At 46.3% G+C, this 21,170-nt stretch overlaps 2 protein-coding genes across 3 annotated transcripts in view; one reads left to right on the top strand and one right to left on the bottom strand.

The window, feature by feature from the left end:
• Positions 1-18,279, bottom strand: part of acp7 (acid phosphatase 7, tartrate resistant (putative)) — a 24,727-nt gene extending 6,448 nt beyond the window's left edge. Inside the window, exons 1-9 of one of the 2 annotated variants that reach the window (XM_080550320.1) lie at positions 18,264-18,279; positions 16,579-16,722; positions 15,657-15,857; positions 15,333-15,515; positions 14,092-14,117; positions 12,866-12,963; positions 3,629-3,691; positions 1,056-1,170; positions 596-709 (exon numbers count right to left, since the gene is read on the bottom strand). In XM_080550320.1, coding sequence (XP_080406446.1) covers positions 596-709; positions 1,056-1,170; positions 3,629-3,691; positions 12,866-12,963; positions 14,092-14,117; positions 15,333-15,515; positions 15,657-15,857; positions 16,579-16,699 — 921 coding nt within the window. In that variant the 5' untranslated portion in view covers positions 16,700-16,722; positions 18,264-18,279. Of the gene's footprint in view, positions 1-595; positions 710-1,055; positions 1,171-3,628; positions 3,692-12,865; positions 12,964-14,091; positions 14,118-15,332; positions 15,516-15,656; positions 15,858-16,578; positions 17,181-18,263 lie in introns of those variants that run through there. The other variant, XM_080550321.1, reaches the window with a different exon arrangement.
• Positions 18,280-18,864: 585 nt separating this feature from the next.
• LOC308175731 (KATNB1-like protein 1) lies at positions 18,865-20,504 on the top strand (the record flags this gene model as incomplete). The annotated part of the gene is made up of 7 exons (XM_080550279.1): positions 18,865-18,960; positions 19,191-19,228; positions 19,374-19,641; positions 19,778-19,893; positions 19,986-20,036; positions 20,131-20,220; positions 20,321-20,504. The coding sequence occupies 7 exons, from the start codon at positions 18,865-18,867 to the stop codon at positions 20,502-20,504; spliced, it is 843 nt and encodes a 280-aa protein (XP_080406405.1).
• Positions 20,505-21,170: the final 666 nt, after the last annotated feature.

Here is a 21,170-nt window from a genome sequence, read left to right as displayed (position 1 = left end):
CAGTCTCTACTGTCTCTATCCTCCTCTCTCTCTCACCCATCCTTCCTGTCAGTCTCTACAGTCTCTATCCTCCTCTCTCTCTCACCCATCCTTCCTGTCAGTCTCTACTGTCTCTATCCTCCTCTCTCTCTCACCCATCCTTCCTGTCAGTCTCTACTGTCTCTATCCTCCTCTCTCTCACCCATCCTTCCTGTCAGTCTCTACTGTCTCTATCCTCCTCTCTCTCACCCATCCTTCCTGTCAGTCTCTACTGTCTCTATCCTCCTCTCTCTCTCACCCATCCTCCCTGTCAGTCTCTACTGTCTCTATCCTCCTCTCTCTCACCCATCCTTCCTGTCAATCTCTACTGTCTCTATCCTCCTCTTTCTCACCCGTCCTTCCTGTCAGTCTCTACTATCTCTATCCTCCTCTCTCTCACCCATCCTTCCTGTCAGTCTCTACTGTCTCTATCCTCCTCTCTCTCACCCGTCCTTCCTGTCAATCTCTACGTTCTCTATCCCAAAGCAGAAATGCCCTAAAAACATATATAATAATAATAATCATACTCCTAACAATAATAATAATAATAATAATAATAATTAATAATAATGCGTACAAAGCTGTTAAACTTAGTACAGTCGTCATTGTCGCTGTTGGAGCAATACATGGGCCGGTGTCCCATGGTGATGATCCAGGGACGCAGCGCTCGGTTCTCTGGCTTGCTAGCCTCCTGTAGGAACAACGGGAAACAAGAGAACAAGACAAATAAGAAAGAGAGAGAGAGAGAGAGTGAGTGTGTGAATGAGTGAGTGAGTGAGTGAGTGAGTGAGTGAGCGAGTGTGTGTGTGTGAGTGTGTCTCTGTGTGTGTGTGTGTGTGTGTGTTTTCTAATTCAGGTGATCACAGACACAAAAAGTGGCTCTAATAGTGTTTAGAGTACAGTGTACAGCGTACATTAGAGTACAGCGTACAGTGTACATTAGAGTACAGCGTACAGTGTACATTAGAGTACAGCGTACAGTGTACATTAGAGTACAGCGAATGAAGTGAATGAAGTCCAGTAGGCCTAGTGAATACCTCCAGGTCTTTCTTCAGCCATTCGTACTGCTGGAAGATGAGATCCACGCCGTACTCCAGATAGAAGTAGATCTCGGTGGAGATAGAGATGACATGGACTGGCCCAATGTCCCAGCTGGGGACAGAGAACAGAGCACGACTCGTCTTGACCAACAAAAGAAAACACGCATAATTTCAACCGACAAACAGACTTCATCCGTCCTTTTCTCACAAAGATCTAACTGCCAAAGACATTCTTCGGTTCAACGACAAGCACAGACTTCATCTGTCATTTCTCAAAGACCTGTCCCAAAATAACTTTTGGCAGAAGGCAGTGTGTGGATTTGCTCTTTAAAAACTGCCATAATGCAGAATCCTAGCGAATGTCATTGAGTTCTTGATTCGATGCCCGACCCAATGACGCAAGTTGTTTGTACAGCACCATTTCTCAGGCATTAACTAGCTCATGTCTAAGTCATTAACTAGCTCATCTCTAAGTCATTAACTAATTAATCTCTAAGTCATTAACTAATTAATCTCCCAGTCATTAACTAACTCATCTCTAAGTAATTTACTGTTTGATTGCTTTTTTGTTTTTGTGTGTGGGAGGGATGTGGGAAACGTTAATCCTGTAATTGCAGCTTTCAGAGAGAGCGACCGCTGGGACCATACACTGAAATGTACGGCACTCATTGCTATGAAACTCGCTTTGGATAAAAGCGTCAGCGAAACGGCATATCTTATTATGTATTATTTACTGATTGATTGCTTTCTTGTTTTCTTGTGTGGAAGGGATGTGGGGAAGCAGTGATCCTGTAATTGCAGCTTGCAGAGTGGATCAAGGACTGGCCTCTGGATCACAGTGGGGAAAGGCCCCTAGACTAGATTAGACGGTAGTTAGAGGTATATACAGGAGATGGATGGATGGTTACACTATGCACAGATGTGTCAGCTAGTCAGTGTGGTGTCCTAGGTTAGGGTGGAGGGGTCTCGGAACCCCTATTCTTTTTTTTTCTTCTTTTTTTGGGGGGGCAGTCCCACTCATATTTTTCATTTTATTGGACAGACATAGTGAAGACAGGCAAGAAAGTAAGGAGAAGAAGGGAGAGAGGGCATGTCAGCAGGGCATGGGCCGGATTCGTACCCATGCCGACATGGGCATATGTGTGCACTGTTAGACCATGGTGCTAGACCACTGGACCACCCCAGGACACTTGGAACCCCTATTCTGTTTTGGAACCAGGCGTCCTCCATCTCCATCTCCTCGTGCTCAGACATCCCCCATCACCAGTCCCCCAGTCCTGCATCATGCACGTGGTGGAGGGGGCCCTCCTCATCCCACCGGCCTGCTCCAGTCTGGGGGTTGAGGGAGCTGAAGGAGTGGCCTGCAGGTCTGTGGTCTTCCAGGGTATTATCTTACTGACTGGGAGACTGGGCTGCGTGAGTGTGTGTGTGTGTGTGTGTGTGTGTGTGTGTGTGTGTGTGTGTGTGTGTGTGTGTTATGAGCCTGCCACCAGTCTGATGTATGGCTCCTTTGTACAGGCCGCTTTACTCAAGAGAGGATTCTATAGGGAGATGGGTTTCAGACTTAGCTCATTAATGACTAATGAAGTACAGGGGGAGGTTAGACCTGCACGTGATGAATAGACTGAGTCTGTGTCTGGCTGTCTGACCTCTTAGTAGAAAAATAAGGAACTCTTGCGCGCTGTCCCTGCTTGCAAACCACTGCATTAACCCACGAACTGCCAAAAGGTTTTCGGAAACACTCACCACCTAGAGTGCCATAAAGTGTTTTATGTGGTGTTAAACCTAGCGACAATACTTTGATTGGCTACGAAACGAAGCATCGTCATTTATGATTTTCATTTTATTTTACTTAATGAAGTCAGCACTCTAGAATGTTGATCTGGGTGAGTTTATTCAACCCTCGGCACTAAATGAGTTAAGTGCTACATTTCCGTCAGAGACCACGGTCAGGCTATGGTCAGTGGTCCTCTGTGGCTCCGTCGGTAGAGCGTGGCGCTAACGACGCTTAGGTTGGGGGTTCGATTCCCGCCGGGACCCTACATACGGAAAAGTATGTGCTCACTGCAACGTAAGTCGCTTTGGATATAACCGTCAGCTTTTCAGGCACATATTTAAGCAATATCACACGAGAGGGAGTGCTGTAGGCCTGCGGCCTCGTACCTACGACCGAATCACAGCCGTGATGATATTCAGTACAACAGCAGGACCTCGAGTGTGATATTGCTTTTATACAACAGTTCTACAGTGCCATTTATTAGTTAACAGTAATAAGCGACAACAGATTATGATTTGTTTGTTTATTTAATAATTTATTTTGGCTCCGCCAACAAAAAATAGTTCCGCAACTGAACTTCAACTGGACTGTTGCCTAGTAACCTGAACACAAACATGTAGTCTAATTAACAGTCATTTAATAGAACACCTGTGCGGCGGAGTGATACATATAGTTAAAAGTCCCAGTGCTGTTATACTGTGTATCAGCACTCATGGAATGCCTCTTGTCCAATCAAATGACTTGTCTGGAACTAACTGTTGTATAAATATGATTATATGATTGTTAGTCTTACCTGTACCACAGACTCTCTGTCTGCCCAGGCATGCTGAAGCGGCTCTTGTAGTTGGAGAAGTTGCTGTGGAAACAGAGAGAGGGGGGGGGGGGGGGGGGGTGAAGCTAATGAGATGCATGAACTGTGCAATCTACGTGCCTGGGATATCACGGCTCCGATAAATCACGACAGAGACGGTTGGCTCTCTATCATTTTGTGGTCCCGTCTGCTAAGAGCTCGTAAACAAACCTAATCTTAGACTACAGAGAGGATAGTCGGGATGTATGGGAACTTCTGTACGTTCGTACCCTAACCCTAACCCTAACCCATTCTATACTGCATAGAACGAACCTGCTATTTTGGTTTAACTACTGGCCGATGTTGCCAGAATTCCTATTGTTGTTATCACTCTGTCTAACCGTCTACCGCAATTCACAATTCCAGAGTCACACATACATTACAGAGACGCCTGTCAGTCCAGGGGTGTGGGGGTGGTTTAAGGAGATGAGTGAGTTGGACCGGTGAGCGGAAGGTCATGAGTTCAAGTGTTTTGTCCGAGGACACCTCGGCACGTGTCCAACCAGGGATCGAACCGTCGAAAACCCCAGACCTTGTGATCGCTAGAAGCCGTCGGCTCTACCTCCTGAGCCACAGCCGCCCCGCCACATACATCATGGAGACGCCTATCACACCACGGTGATCGACGCAGTAAAGCATCTGCTTGAAACAGGATATTGTATTTTATATCGTTGGAAAGCCTGATTAGTTACCTTTACAACGAGGTACAACTTGTAAGGATCATGCATTCGTGGAATGAGCAACACAGCTAAACGTGTGGGTAGCGCCCCAAAAATATTTGCCAAAATCCCCTATATTCTTCTGTTGGTATTCGCTCTTGTTTTGAGTTGCTTGGTGGATTGGATGATTGCGCTCTCCCACAGTAATAAGGAAAAAACAACACATATTGGCCATTTTTACACTTTATTAATTTTACATTGTCAGGGACCTCAGTAGTGTGTGGAAGATCCATACACAGTCACAACAGCTTGGCACCTCCTCCTCATGCTGGTCACGAGCCTGGTCACACACTGCTGTGGGACGGCATCCCATTCCTCAACTAGGATTTGCCGCAAGTCAGCCAACATGGTTGCGTTGGTCACTCTGGCACGTACAGCACGCCCAAGCTGATCCCACAAGTGTTCAATTGGGTTGAGGTCTGGACTCACGGCAGGCCATTCCACCCTCTCCACTCCCAAATACTGGAGGTGCTCTGTGATGATCCTGGCTCTGTGGGGGCGAGCGTTGTCATCATGGAGGATGGAGTTAGGTCCCAGATTCTGGAGATATGGGATCGCCACTGGCCCCAGAATATCATTCCTGTCAATTAGGTGCCATTCAGGTGCCAGTCACACACCTGTGACTGACATACACCTGCCAGCACTTGAAGCTCAAAACGAGAGTGAATACCAACAGAAGAATATTGCAGGGGATTTTGGCAAAAATGTTTGGGCCGCTACCCACACGTTTAGCTGTGTTACTCATTCCATGAATGTATGACCCTTACAAGTTGTACCTCATTTTAAAGGTGACCAATCAGGCTTTCCAACGATATAAAATACAATACCAATTGGTATTATTAAAGGGGAGGAATAATCAACAAAAAAAGCGTTTCCGAACTTTGTTTGAGGGGTTATATACTTACCTACCGCCACCACCCGTCATGTATCAACATAAACATAAACATAAACACACACACACGCACGCACACACAGACAAACACAGACAGACAGGCAGACAGGCAGACAGATAGACACAGACAGACAGACAGACAGATAGACAGACAGACAGACACAGACAGACCGATATAGACCGACCAGGTTCCCGTAATGAAGAAGAATCCTAACCCAAACCCCCTCCCCCCCCACACACACACACATACACACACACAGACAGACAGACAGACAGACAGACAGAGAGACAGACAGAGAGACAGACCAGGTTCCCGTCATGAAGAACGGTCCAAACCCAAAACCCCAGACCCCAGACCTGGGTCGTAAAAGCGCGGCAGGCCCCAGACCTGCTCTCCAGACCCAGCCAAACACGTGCTGCTACTCTGCCAGTCTCTAAATATTTCAACTGGACAAAAACGGTGTTGACACACAGCATGCAAGAAAGGAAAAGCCTTTCTAGGAAAGCAGTCCCCCTAAAGGCAGCTGTCTTTTTATAGGTTCATCAGCTTTTATTTCGCCAATAAAACTGGGAGCCCATTTTCGTTCCAGTGAGGAGGTATGTGGTGATGAGATGGGGGGGGGGCAGGGGACAGGGGACACATCGGCCTAGAAACCCAGAGTGGACGAAGGGCGCTGGAGGTGAAGTAACTGGGTTAATGGAGGGGTTGGGGGTAACCAGAGACGGATGGGGTCAAAGGTTAAAAGGACAGGCGAAAAGGTCAAGACACATATTCTGCGAGTTGGACAGGTCTGGAGTTAATAAGAGCATTTCTGGACTCTCTCTGGTGCGCTCGGGGTCAGGATTACAAGGCCGAGGCGGTGATAACGATCGGTCACGTTGCACAGCTACTACTGCCCGTTAGCTACAGAGGGGAAGGACAGAGCCTGGGTCCCTCCAAGTGCCCAAAACAAAACTAAAAGCTCTCCATCTCAGTTTCTGAAGCATGAAACACATGTTACCGCAAATACAGCCCCCTGAAATACAATCATTATTTTTGGGGGGTGGGGGGAGGGGGGGGGGTGAGGTATTCCACGTGAACTGATATCTAGATGAACCGAACGCCAAGGTAGCCTAGTTAAAAAAAGGTCCTGACAATCCAAAGAAGCAAACCCCCCCCCCCCCCCCCCCCCCCAAAATCATGCAAGTCACATCATCTATAGATTCTCATTCAATCTCACACATCCTCCTATTTCTTACGTTCGCGTGTAAGAAAGAGAGCCTCAGGGAGTAGATGCTAGGAGCCGAGCTCTGCAGACAGACAGAGGAGGAGAAAGCCTCCCAGGCTCCTCAGCTGAGCCCCAGGTACGAGGAGCGCGGCCCGGAGCCAAGCAGCCAGACAACAGGTCCCTACCGCCATCTTGTGGTTAGGCAGGGAACCAGCAGGCATTAAGCTGACAGTTGAACACAAAACCGCCAGAGTTGCTGTTGCTGTTACGAACCAGGACACCTCTTATTCATAAGGCTTTTAGGTTTAAGGAGGCCCTGGATAGAGGAGATGGAAGAGGACTCGTAAACATACTTTTATTAAGCTCATGGTATATAAACTCTTGTCTAGGAAAACTTGAGGCTGATGTATATATATATATATATATACCTGTATGGCTAAAGGGAAACGATTAAACCTGAAAAATAACAGAGCGAACAGCCCCCCCCTGTAATTATTTTTTATTATAAACAACGTTTTTTTTTCTCCTCTTGTTCAGTGGAAAATCTGATGAACTCAATACGATGCGGTATACTTACTTGTTTCATTCGTTTACATTATTACCAATCGTTCTGTGTAACTCTAGATAGTCCTCTTTTTTCCCCTGTGTGTTTTCTTTTCCAAGAAACTACCATCAAGATACGAATCGGAGCCGAGATATTCCGACTTTAGCCTTGTCAGAGGCGATGTGGACGAGGTGATTCTTAAAGACACTCAACAGCACCCCCCCTTCCCCCCCACCCCTCACCCCCGATAAAAAATTCTTCATTAACCACACAACCGAAACAATCACTGCGACGGATGACTCTTTACCACAAGATGCCCACTTCATCCCGGCGGTTAAAGGAACTGTTGTTTTCTGCCAGCACAGGAAGCATGAATATGAATGAAATCAACATAGTCACGTTACACAGCTCATTGTTTCAAATGGCAACTGGTCAGTTCCTCGTCACCCTCAGACAGGCCACTGATCTATACATTGTGAGGGGAGAACAAAGGCGGTCTTGATGGGGGGGGACTTAGCATCTTAGCATCTTAGCACGTCTTCTATGTGGACACGCAGGACTCATGCTGGTGGAATGCTGACGAGTCCTGTGGTCCAGCTACTTTCAATTTCTAGTTTCTTTTTTACTCAAGACGGGTTTCTGAGGTTGGAAAAGGAAAACGCAGAAGACTGCTGCTGCTGTTTGCTGCTGAGAGAGAGAACGTTGTTTCTGGAGAGTTCCGTAGAACCAAAACACAGAGGTAGAGAGGAGCGGGTGGGTGGGTGGGTAGACTTTGGGTCACGGTCTGTACTGTAATGCAGAAGAGAGAGAGCGGGTTTTTGATATCAGGCTGTCTGCGGCCAACGTAAACAGACTACTGTTAGCAGCTCCCTAATGGAGCCCAGGCGCTGGGCGCGTTACATAACAGGCCTGTGGAGACAAGAGACACACACACGTTTCTCTGTGTGATCAGACAGCTTCATATTTGACACCTCTCACTCTGTCTCACGCACGCAGACGCACACACACGCGCACGCACACACGCATGCACGCACGCACGCATACACACACACACACACACTCGCACACATACACATACACACATGCGCACACACACATGCACACACGAGCACACACACACACTCTCTCTCTCTGACACACGCACACAAACACACACACACACACACTCTACCTCACTCACACATGCACACACACACTGTCTCTCACACATGTATATACACACACACACACACACACACACACACACACAGATCCCGACAGATGGGGCAGCTGATCCTCATGGTATGACACGTCTGATACGGCCTGAGCCTGTTAAGGTCTGCTGATCTCTGACTAAGCTGATAGCTTCAGCACCACCTCCAGGATCAATGTTAACACCCTGAAACTGACTCCAATACCTATGGGGGGGGGGGGGGAACAAGCCCTATAGAGGACAATATGAACACATTTCTGGGTTGAATATGATGACTAGATTAGATTAGATTCAACCTTTTTATCGTTGCAGAGTACAACAAAATGTATTTTTTGCTCTGGGCACAGGGGCAGCCATAGTCAGCACCCCTGGAGGAATTAGGGGTGAAATGCCTTGCTCAAGGGCTCAACGGCAGCGGTAGGATACCTTAGATATGATGCCAGCAACCCTCCAGTCACCAGCTCACATGCAGCTCCCTCCTGAGGCGGGGATCGAACCAGCGACCTTCTGATTGCTAGCTGCCCTCTCTAACCTCTAGTCTAGGCCAGCGATTCCCAACCTATGGGCCTATGTGGGTACTGTAAGTGGGCTGCCAAATCATGGGCGTTTTTTTTTTACGTTTTTTTTACAAAAACGTTTGAATAATAAATTTAAAAATCATGGTACTGTATTTTCTTCTTAAAACATTCAAAAATGCATCATCATTGTGATACCGATAGATAGGAACTCATAGAGAGTCATAGAGTCAGAGAGTCACTCATAATGACGAGACACCCCCCCAAAATTGTAGGCGTGCGTAAGATGCCTGTGTGGGCCGCAAATACTTTTGAGATTTTTAAGTGGGCCTTGAGTCCAAAAAGGTTGGGAACCGCTGCTCTAGGCTACCGCCGCCCGTGACAGAGAGGTTGTTTGACAAACGCCTCGCGACAGCTTTATCAGTACAGTCCCCTGCTCTGTCCCTGAACTACACAGAAATAGCTCCACATCCCAGTCAAGTCTCACGTTGCCATACCAACTGATCATCACGTTGTTCTCGCAGAACAGAAAAGCCTGGTATCTCAACAAGGTTACATCCCGGTTGACTTTGTCACCACTGACTCATCCATGCGTGCGGTAAACAAACAGAAACAGCATCCCACAGAGGAAAGTCATAGTTTCCGTTCATACGGCTTTACAGCTGATCTGCAGCTCCACCAGTTCGATCTGTTTATCTTGGGAAACGGTTTACTTGTTTACACGTGGGTGGTTCTTGAACCACTCCAGACTTCCAGAAACGAAAATAGCTCCCATCTCTCCCCAGTGGTAGAGTGGGGGTAGGGTTGACCAAAGTGTTTTCTACAGTGGAAAAGCTGCGGTTGTTCCGCTGTGACCAGACCGATGTTTTTCTCGGTCTCTTCTCCCAGCCTCTCAGCGTGGCGGCTAGCCGACTGTGTGTGCTGTGTCAGGGGGGTCTGGCTGTCACTCTAACCATGGAATACAACATGTCCTCTTGTGTTCTCTGCCCAGAACATTTAATGATAGCATTGATTAGACTGAAAGCTGGGAGGAATGCAGTGAACAATGCGGGACGAAAATGAAAACATTCGCTAATAGGGAGGAAGATGGCTTCCACGTTTACTCACTGTTTACGCAAAGACTAATGTGTGTGTGTGTGTGTGTGTGTGTGTGTGTGTGTGTGTGTGTGTGTGTGTGTGTGTGTGTGTGTGCGTGTATGTGAGTGAGTGAGTGAGTGAGTGAGTGAAGATGACTTTTTCCTGCTATGACTGGTGGATAGATGATTCACTTAGTCAAATGTATTTGTTGCAAGTCGCTTTGGCATAAGGCGCCTGCTAAATGCCAAAAATGTAAATGTAAATGAGTGTGTGAGTGAGTGAGTGAGAGTGAGTGAGAGTGAGAGAATGGGAGAGTGAGTGAGTGAGTGGGTGAGAGTGAGTGAGTGAGAGTGAATGAGTGAGTGAGTGAGTGAGTGAGTGTGAGAGAGTGAGTGAGTGGGTGGGTGTGACAGAAAGCGAGTGAGTGAGTATGTGAGAGAGTGAGTGAGTGAGTGAGTGAATGAGTGAGTGAGTGAGAGAGTGTGAGAGAGAGAGGTCAGTTGTTTCGAGGGTGACATGGTTCTACTCACTAAGAGAGTGAGAGAGAGGTTGTTTATGGGTGACATGGTTCTACTCACTAAGAGAGTGAGAGAGTGAGAGAGAGGTTATTTACGGGTGACATGGTTCTACTGTAATGGATTTTTCATCTTATGAATGTTTTAACATTATATGTATTCCTGTGGTATTCATTTTCATACAGAATGTGACAGTATGTTTCCATGAGGAGTTCCTGTGGGATTGTAGTGGGTCTGACTGTCCTGTTTGTGAACACAGAGCTGTTTGGGCCTTGTGTTTAGGACTTGCTGTCTGTCCCACGGGAACTTACTCCCTGTTCTCAGACTTGTTATCAATGTTATGACTATGTTGACATTATATCAGACACTTAGACCCCCACCAATCCGGCTTCAAGGCTGGGCACTCCACTGAGACTGCGCTCCTTGCTGTCACGAAAGCCCTCCACTCTGCTCAAGCTTCCTCCCTCTCCTCTGTTCTCATTCTCCTTGACCTGTCTGCTGCCTTCGACACAGTCAATCACCAGATCCTTCTCTCCATCCTCTCAGAACTGGGCATCTCTGGCACCGCACACTCCTGGTTTTCTTCCTACCTGGCGGGCCGCTCCTACCAGGTGACCTGGAGAGAATCGCTGTCTTCTCCACGAACCCTCTCCACTGGAGTACCCCAGGGTTCTGCCCTAGGGCCCCTACTTTTCTCTCTCTACACCAAGTCTCTTGGCTCGGTAATCTCTTCACATGGGCTCTCCTACCACAGCTACGCAGACGACACTCAACTCTTCCTGTCCTTCCCCCCGTCTGATGTACACGTGGCAACCCGTATCTCTGCATGTCTCGCTGACATTTCAACTTGGATGGCTGACCACCATCTCAAGCTCAATCTTAACAAGACGAGCTCCTCTTCATCCCCGGGAAAGCCTGCCCTCTCCAAGACTTCTCTATCACAGTGGAGAACTCTACTGTAACCCCCTCCCTGACAGCCAAGAACCTTGGAGTGATCCAGGACAACCGACTATCCTGTGCGGAGAACATTGCAGCAACGGCTCGCTCCTGCAGATTCTTCCTCTACAACATCAGAAGGATACGACCATTCCTTACCAGAGAGGCAGCGCAACTCTTGACCGAGGCACTGGTCATCTCCCGCCTGGATTACTGCAATGTACTCCTGGCTGGGCTCCCCGCCTCAGCCATTAGACCTCTGCAGCTCATCCAGAATGCTGCTGCCCGGCTGGTATTCAACCTCCCCAAATACTCTCATGTCACCCCTCTCCTTCGCACCCTGCACTGGCTCCCGATAGCAGCTCGCATCAGATTCAAGACCCTGGTGCTTGCATACCAGGCAGCTAAAGGGACAGCCCCTGCCTACCTGAAGGAAATGGTAACCCCCCAAACCCCTGCCCGCTCACTCCGCTCCTCCACCTCGGCTGGCCGACTGGCCCCACCTCCTCTACACAGCAGTCTGGCTCCCCGCTGGTGGAATGAGCTCCCCACGGCTGTCAGAACGGCAGAGTCACTACCCATCTTCCGTCGTAGACTGAAGACCCATCTCTTCAGGTTACATCTTAACTGCTCCTCCTGAGACATCTTCTGTCCCTCACCACTACGTCTCCTAAAGACACCCGCTTTCCCCTCTACTGTGTCCCTAAGAACGTCTATTGCCCCCCTTGTACTGTTTCTCAGTTTCTCCAGTAAAAAAAAAAAAAGGTTTTAGAAGAAGGTGATAGGGAGAAGGTTTTTCCTTCTATCAATGGCCCCGGGCCCGAGCTAGATTACTCTTCCTGCAACGAATGGTGGATTGATGATTCACATGCTTAGTATTCAAATGTATTGATCGTAAGTCGCTTTGGAATAAGGCGTCTGCTAAATGCCAAAAATGTAAATGTAAATGTATATCAATTGTACTATGTGAGAGTTTGTTGTCAGTCTTTTTATCTTCCCATTGAGAAGTTGACTGTCCGCTCGAGCTGTAAGATCATTTTCTTCAATAAATACTATACCTAGATTTAAAGCAAGTTCCTATTTTGAGTCTCATTAATTAATCCACAACAGTTGGTGACAGCAGTGGGATCCCAATAGCACTACCTTGACCCGGTTCCAGAGCGGTGAGGCTCGCTACCCTGTTCTCCTGAACGGCTCCTCAAACCTCACAGCAAACATCTGCTGAGTGACGGGGAGACATCCGCTTTCAGCCCGGTTCTCGGTGTGTGACGGGATCAATAACTTTTAGATTGGGCCATTGAGAAGTTGACTGTCCGCTCGAGCTGTAAGATCATTTTCTTCAATAAATACTATACCTAGATTTAAAGCAAGTTCCTTTTGAGTCTCATTAATTAATCCACAACACTACTCACTAAGAGAGTGAGAGAGTGAGTGAGAGGTTGTTTATGGGTGACATGGTTCTACTCACTAAGAGAGTGAGAGAGTGAGAGAGAGGTCGTTTATGGGTGACATGGTTCTACTCACTAAGAGAGTGAGAGAGTGAGAGAGAGAGGTTGTTTATGGGTGACATGGTTCTACTCACTATGCGTTCTCATGGTTCCCAGGGCAGGTCATGTAAGGCACGTAGGCGGCGATGGACTGGATCTGCCTCATGAACTCATCTCCGATCCTGGCGTTGTCCTGAAACAGTTGGTTGCACCACTCAAACACAGCAGCATACAATAATCACAAGCTAATGAAAAGCCAAATACTATATAACATAAGCTTCGGCTTCAAACTGCTGACAGGGGCGAAAGGAGCTTTCCCCCCCCCCTTTCCACTCCATTGATCTAAAGCCACGTTTTTGTTGCACAATTCCTGTAAGACAGTTTTCCAGACAGCTTCAGGAATGTTCTATCTGCATAGCAAACAAACCCCAATGAAACCAGAACTATTCATTTTCAAATATTCTAATGGTGGCAATGGAGCTTAGAAACACACTGCGGTTAATGGCTGTCCCTCTGTTTTAGTTGTTGCCATCTAGTCGTGAATGAGGCTTTTTTTTTTTTTTGCCGTTTCTATTTCTGACTGTTTTTCTATTTACAGTCCCGCCGTAATATCGACAAAAGCCACGAGACAGTTTGAAATTCCAACTAAAAGCACTAAAAGCGCTGCAGGAACCGTTGACGATTAATTTCTTGCGGTTGTCTGCTCATGAAGTCCGGAATCTGTCTCCATATTTTGAGCATGAACGGTATAACACTGCCTAAGATTGAAATCGCATTTCTGGGGGAATGACTTTGGCGCATGACGCCATGTCATTGAGTGAGTCGATTCACACATGTTACCGCCGCTGTGAGACTCGAAGAAAACATTGCCCTTCCTCCGTATCAGTGGTCTCTTGGTAACAGAGCATTCTTTTATGGGGTACGTGGCTGGATATACGATGCTAATTCCGGTCTTTCAGCGCTAGGATTAAGGCATTTCACAGCAACGCCGCTCATTAAGCAGTGTGTCTAGGGCACAGCTGAGGTCCTTTAGATCTGCTGATTCTAAGTGAAGGGGAGCCAGGGGGGAAGCGACCGTGGAGTAATTGAATCTCATCTGTCACTATGGCTCTAGTGAGACATCCAGTTGTTGTTTTTTTGGGGGGGGGGGCTTGTGATGGCCTGTGATGACTGTGTGAGTGCACTTTAATATGACTTGTTAAATGGTACCATAAGATTTTACTATGACTAAGTTCTGGCCAAGGTTTATAGCTTGAGGGCCATCGTGACCTGAAAAGCCATGACAATAAAAAAAGAGAGAAAGACAGAAAACGAGACTTACCTCATCCATATCGTATGCAAAGTCCCCTGGAGGAAAACACAAAAATAACCATCATGATCATGCAGGAATTCTCAAACGGCCTTTCCATATTTTGGAAAAGTTCTCAACTGCCATTCCATTCGCACACGCAAAGTCACACACTTTTATTCGATCACTACGTACTTTGCACAGCATTTAGCACTACGACTGGTTCCGCTGTAGTACGACAACCATCACTTTGTCGCTTTATTACTTTATTGTTACTTACTTGCATAGAGCGTACTTACTTACTTACTTATTGTGCTTTACTCTATTATTGTGATTTTGTATCTTGCGGCAATCGCAATGTTGAGGAACCTAAGCCAAATAATGCTACTCCTGTGTACTTGTACACTGGGATGTAATAAAAGCAGTTCTGATTATCTCATTCTGATACGGTGCAGCTGACATGCTCTCTCTCTGGAAGAGCTGGCTGCATGGCGAAAGTTCTCAACTCATTCTATTCCATACGCCAAATCACACACTTTTATACAATCACTATGGTTGCAGTGTGACATTACATTTACATTTTGGGCATTTAGCAGGCGCCTTTGTCCAAAGCGACTTACAACAAGTACATTTGACTAAGTAAGTGAATAATTTATCCACCAATCATAGCAGGAAAAAGTAATCTATGCTCAGGCCTGGGGCCATTGGCGGTTGTCGTGCTAGAAGAAGGAAGAATTATTGTTATTTTTTGACATGCAAAAGCTAGCTGCATGGAAGAGCTGTCTGCATGGAAGAGCTAGCTGCATGGATGAACTGTCTGCATGGGAGAGCTGTCTGCATGGAAGAACTAGCTGCATGGAAGATCTTGCTGCATGGAAGATCTGTCTGCATGGAAGAGCTGTCTGCATGGAAGAGCTAGCTGCATGGCTGCATGGGAAGCTAGCAGCATGGAGGAGCTGTGTGCATGGAAGAGCTAGCAGCATGGAAGAGCTGGCTGCATGGAAGATCTGTCTGCATGGAAGAGCTAGCTGCATGGAAGAGCTGTCTGCATGGAAGAGCTGTCTGCATGGAAGAGCTGTCTGCATGGAAGAGCTGGCTGCATGGAAGATCTGTCTGCATGGAAGAGCTAGCTGCATGGAAGAGCTGTCTGCATGGAAGAGCTGTCTGCATGGAAGAGCTGTCTGCATGGAAGAGCTGTCTGCATGGAAGAGCTGGCTGCATGGAAGAGCTGGCTGCATGGAAGGCTGTCTGCATGGCTGCATGGCCTCTCTTACCGATGTGCAGGATGGCGTCGTACATCCCCACCTGGGTCTCCTTCTGCAGGCGGGCCAGAGACTGGGGGTTCTCGTTCCCCATGTCCCCGAAGAGGGCGAACCTGGGGCTCCAGCTGACGCCGTCTTTCAGAGCCGTGAAGGCAAACACCTCGCTCCAACCGATATCGCTGCCGCAGTGGTACACTGTAGTACAACACAGGGATAGACAAAAACAACAAAACACCTCCTCTTATGAGTTCTGTGACGTCTCGATGTCATAGGGAAAAGTCCATACGCTAACGCTAGCTAGTTCAGTCGCTAACATCACGTAGCCTGTAGACCTACCGTAGGCAGAGCCCGGTTTCAGGCCTGTGACGGTGACTCTGTGGATGTACATCTTCCTCTTCTCCGCTCCCCCGTCCACAAACAGCGTAGAGTTGCCCTTGGCGGTCAGCTCAAAGATCTTCCCCCCCCACAGGCCGTACTCCACCACGCTGTCTGTCTCACTGAAGGTGGTCCAGGTGATCAACGTGGAGCCTTCGACCCCTGGGGAGAAAAGAACCATTATTCAGAGTCGGGGGACCGTCGGAGAGACTACTGGATACTTACTGCCCTGACCCACTTATGTCAGATGGCTGAGACTGGTATTTTTTTATAACTCACATGTCAGTGTTTCTTTCTTTCTTATTATTTTTTTTCATTTTTTTTTTCATCTCTCTTCTTTGGCAAGCCACAGACTCCTAGCCTTGAGCTGAGCTGAACATTGGAAACATATCTGAACATTGGAAACATATCTATTCTCTCTCCCGAGGCCAAGAATCATTAAATAACTCCCACATGTCCTTAACCTTCGTATAAGAAGGGGAGATTGCCTTTAAGGGTCTGGTTACCAGACTAAATCCCGACGGTCCCTGTGCTTATGTGTGAAATAATAGTCAAGGTTATAAACAGATGTTCAGACCAGACTGTTGCTTACTGCTGATGAGAAAACCTTCGGCACGACAGCTGCCAAGGAGAGGAGTTGATCACACAAACTCTCAAATATAATGTATCTTACACCAGTAAAAAACATATAGGTCCGGTTTCACAGACAAGGCTTAAGCCTAATCCTGGACTAAAAAAAGCATCTTCGATGAGAAAAAGATGTTTTCCTTGAAAGTGTTATTTAGTCGTCCAGGAATAGGGCTTAAGCATTGTCTGTGAAACCGGCCCGTTGCGCCCATTATCTAATAGAATATTCCAGAAGAGGTTTTGCATGCATGCCTACCTGGATAGGAGATGTGCACCTGTTCAGGCTGGAGCCCCACGGGGGGCACACCCAGACCCAGACCCAGACCCAGCAGGGGGGCCAAGCTCAGCACGGTCACAGCAGCACCCAGAGACACCATCTTAGCTCTGGTCCTCTGCAGTCCTGCGGGGGGAAATCACACAGAGGAAGAGTGCAGCCTGCAATATAGACTAGGCGTGAAGTCCCATGACTTTGTGTAGCCCTTCAATCCAGAAGTCACATGAGACCATTAAAGGAGTTAAACGGTAGAAATTAAAGCGGTGAGGTAGGGTAAACTCACTGGACTCTTCCCTTGAATGACACTCTACTGATCTTTTTTTTAACAAGTTGTCTCTGTAACTGAATACTGGATCAGCTGACAATTTTGTTATTTAGATTATTATTTTATTTTTTACAATGGCGCACCCAGTACTAGTCTGTCTGTTTGTCGTTGATGGGGCAATCTAAACCAGTCAACCGAACTGATGAAACAGCAGCCACAAACTGCCAAGTCAGCAAGAGCAGCAGGGAAAGGGAGGTTGTCCATCAAACCAGCTGATGTTGTTGTATGTCATTATTGATGTGCACTCGTGTACTATAAACCTTGGGTTACCAAGGGACAAATACTTCTGAGTTTTCTGTCCTATGTTTAAAAGCAACTGCATTCACTCTATCAGAAGATAACTTTGGAAAAATAAATAAATGATTTAAGCAAAGCCTACACTGATCATGACACTTACAGCAAGTCCATTATCAATCCATTAGTAATAGTGCATTGTTGAGTAATAGTTAGCTGAGTTAGCTAATTAGCTGACTGCAATGGCTGGGGTGCTTGTTGTAACTTATTAAGGCGTTTTAATTCAACTATGGGGATGTGAGGATATTGAAACCATCGTAGCAAAAATTTAAATATCTAAAAACTCCAACTCATGCTTGCAGGTCAGTCAATCTCCTACTGTGCTTGCTAGAAGGAGTACTTTGTAGCTGAAAGCTTAACAGTAAATCATTAGACTGGGAGATGTCTTCTCTTGTGCTTGTCAATCGCACCTGTACATTCGAGAGAGAGAGAGAGAGAGAGAGAGAGAGAGAGAGAGAGAGAGAGAGAGAGAGAGAGAGACAGAGAGAGAGAGAGAGAAAGAAAGGGAGAGACAGAGAGAGAGAGACAGAGAGAGAGAAAGAGAAAGGGTGAGACATAGAGAGAGAGAGAGAGAGAGAGAGAGAAAGAAAGAGAAAGAAAGGGAGAGACAGAAAGAGAGAGAGAAAGGGAGAGAGAGAGAGAGAGAGAAAGGGAGAGAGAGAGACAGAGAAAGAAAGGGAGAGACAGAGAGAGAGAGAGAGAGAGACAGAGAGAGACAGAGAGAAAGAAAGAAAGGGAGAGACAGAGAGAGAGAGAGAGAGAGAGAGAGAGAGAGAGAGAGAGAGAGAGAGAGAGAGAAAGGGAGAGACAGAGACAGAGAGAAAGAAAGAAAGGGAGAGACAGAGAGAGAGAAAGGGAGAGACAGAGAGAGAGCCCTGCAACAGGAATAGTGGTCTGTTCAGGGCGAATACGTCCTAGCTAGCATGCTGTTGCAGCCAAGCGGTGAGTTGTTCTGACTTATAACGCTAACGAGACCTGTAATAACGTGTTAGCTACCTACAAATGCAAATGTTCGACGTAATACGGCCCATAGATAAGACATACTTACACACGGAAGTTCGCGGACACATTGTTTGGCTACGTCATTGTTCCAAACAATAATAAGGTCCGCGTGGGATTGTGGGTAATGTAGTTCCCTAGCTTACCTGTCACTTACACAGTATGGTGTCTTGGTCACTTCACTGGTCAATGGTCACTTCACTTGGGGCCTATTGAAAAACGTTTGCATCCTTCCTCTTATACTGTATGATATCATGACTGTTTTATCCGTATTTAATCAATAAACTAATAACCATTAATGCCTTCTTTTTTTCAAGTACCACAGCAAGGCATACATGTAAATTGTATAAGGTGGCAGGTTTTTTTAATTTAATTTTTCTTTCACAATGTTCTGTCACTAGCAAATGCAGTGAAGGGTGGAGCTGGCACAAGGTATATTTACACTAACAACACCAATACAAATACCCTGAAGCGTGTGTTGAAAGTATTTCCTTCAAGGTGCTATGTGTAAACGAATCTGTTGGAACATGGGCTAGAACTAGTTATGCTGTATCGATTTCATGCAATCTTTTTCTGCATGTTTGACAGGAATATTGCTGTAAATTGATTGCAAAAATGTCTGTTGTTTTTTCCAGGATAACCTCTTTATGATGTCTTCAGAGGACCAGGATAGTGAAGAGGGAGAGTATCTTGAGGAGGAAATGAGCCAGTACAGAGTGTGCTACTCTCATTCCAGGAAGGAGGAGGTAAGTGTGTCTCAGTACAATGCGGATCATACATGGTTAGGGTCATACATGGTTTATACATGGTTAGGGTCATACATGGTTAGGTAGTTTAGATTCTTCTCTACTCGTTGACTCTATATTGTAATAGCAATGCAATAGCTTTATTGATAACCTAGTTGTTGGTACCACGCCTTACAAAGGATGCTGGTCTATATATAAGTATAAATGTTAAATAAATGATTCTCTTGTAGGTGGATTTCTCGAAAAAGGAAGACGTTAATAAAAAGAGGTGAGTTTTTCTGCGATTGTCAAGTACAGAATGCTTAATTGAAGTACAGAAATGCAATTATGCAAGACTATTTAAAAAAAATATAATCCATCATAGATTTACAGTTGTGTCAGTTTGCTTGCTAATTTGTGTCCCGTTTTCCAAGATGTCCAGTAGGTCGTCATGGCAACCACCCTGGGAGGGTAAAGCGGGTTGTGTCGTGTAAGAGGAAGACCCACCGTCATACCGTGGCGAGGAGGAGGCAGTCTGTGTCGGGCAGGTGTGTTGATGTGGCCACCAAGGAGAACGAACAGGCCTGCAGGCAGGATACACAGGAGACCTTCTACATGGACCCTTGGGATTATCCACCAGATGTCAATCATCCTAGCAGGACTGAAGAATCCGGTTCAAAACACATTGACTTCTTCACAGAGGTGAACCTTAACAGTACATCTAAGCAATACGTCTAGTATATTATTGTTTCTGTGGTGTGTTATTGTGTCATATGCAAGTTACCTGAAATACTGTGAAATATGTCACATTTCCGTTCTCCACGTTGTTGTTTTTCAGTTGTCGAAGGATCACAATACGATGACTGAGGTGCTCTCAGGAAGACATCTGAGGCTGAGTGTAGCTCTGACCTTGTGGCAGAGAAACGTTGGAGAATTGCTAACATATCTTTTAAGGTAGATGCTGAACCTTCGATTGAAATATGTGATGGGGGGAATTTACTTGCGCAGTGTTGATTTCAGAAAAACATATCCCTTTCGCCCCGCAGAGTCCAAGACACTGCCGTGTTTGTTGACGTTCTTCCAGTGATCACAAAAAGGTAACTTGATTATTTTCCTTTTGAAAAGCAAAACTTCAAACTGAAAAAACATTTGACCTTTTGACCCTTTTTCTTCTAATTTTTCCTTCAACAGCCTTAATGATGAGTCGTCAAGCATTTCCATCGGCTGTTGCGTTGACCTATTTCCTTTGGTGAAAAACGTCCTCACCAGCCCTTATGAGGAGTGAGTGTCACCATGAATGAACCATTTTTTCAACTGACAACGTTTAATGGCAATTTAATCCTTGAAAACCTAGGTGAACTGATCCCGTGTTGTCTTCCAGGTATCTGACAGTTGGTCTTCGTTGGGTGCAGTCAGTGTTGACTAACTGGTGGCAGGAGTTCTCCAGACGTGGAGGTCCTGGAACTGACTCCCTTCCTCTTGATGGGTATGTTTACTCACTGCACTCGCTGAGATGTGTGTTCTTTGGAGCCGCCGCCGCCACGCACACCCAGTTGTGTAACTGAAACTGTATCTGTTGTAATACTTGTTGCAGAAATGTTCAAGTGTTTAAACAACAGCTTCAGGACTTGTGGAGCCAGGAGTCTTATTTGAGTCTAGTCCCAGGGATGGCAGGTGAAATAGCGAAGGTGAGAGGGACTTTAAATAGCTTTAACAATGCTAATATTTGAGCAAATCTTTGAGAACGGTTTGTCTTCTTTCTTGTCTCCTAGGGGGTAGACTCTTACCTGTCACAACTTCGCTAATGGCAGTACGGATTTATCCAAGCACAGTAGGATGAGATCATCTTGTGACAACTTAGAAGAAATGAAGAGACACAGTGCTTTGCAGTTGATGGACTTTATGACTGAAATAGACAACTGTCATTGTATTCACAAAGGGTTCCTACAGTGTGGGGGCTAAAGAGCTATTATTTGAGACAGAGAGACATTTCAGACTGTGCCTTTTTGCTTTTGAAACACTTGAATAAGCATATTATGATGATCAACCTTTGCCGAGTAGTGAACCCCTGCAAAGTGCACCAATGCAGCACTTAGAAGTCAGTGATCCAGAAATGTGCTTATCTAAAGTCTATGGAAATAAAATGTACAGATCATACAGTCTACATCTAACACCTCTGTTTTTGTTAAACAATTCTCCAGCCAGTCATGATAGCCAGGAGAGAGGGAGAG

The sequence above is a fragment of the Nansenia antarctica genome, assembly GCF_963989245.1.
Source record: "Nansenia antarctica genome assembly, chromosome: 1".
NCBI classification, from domain to species: domain Eukaryota; kingdom Metazoa; phylum Chordata; class Actinopteri; order Argentiniformes; family Microstomatidae; genus Nansenia; species Nansenia antarctica.
This window is presented reverse-complemented; position numbering and strand designations above follow the sequence as displayed.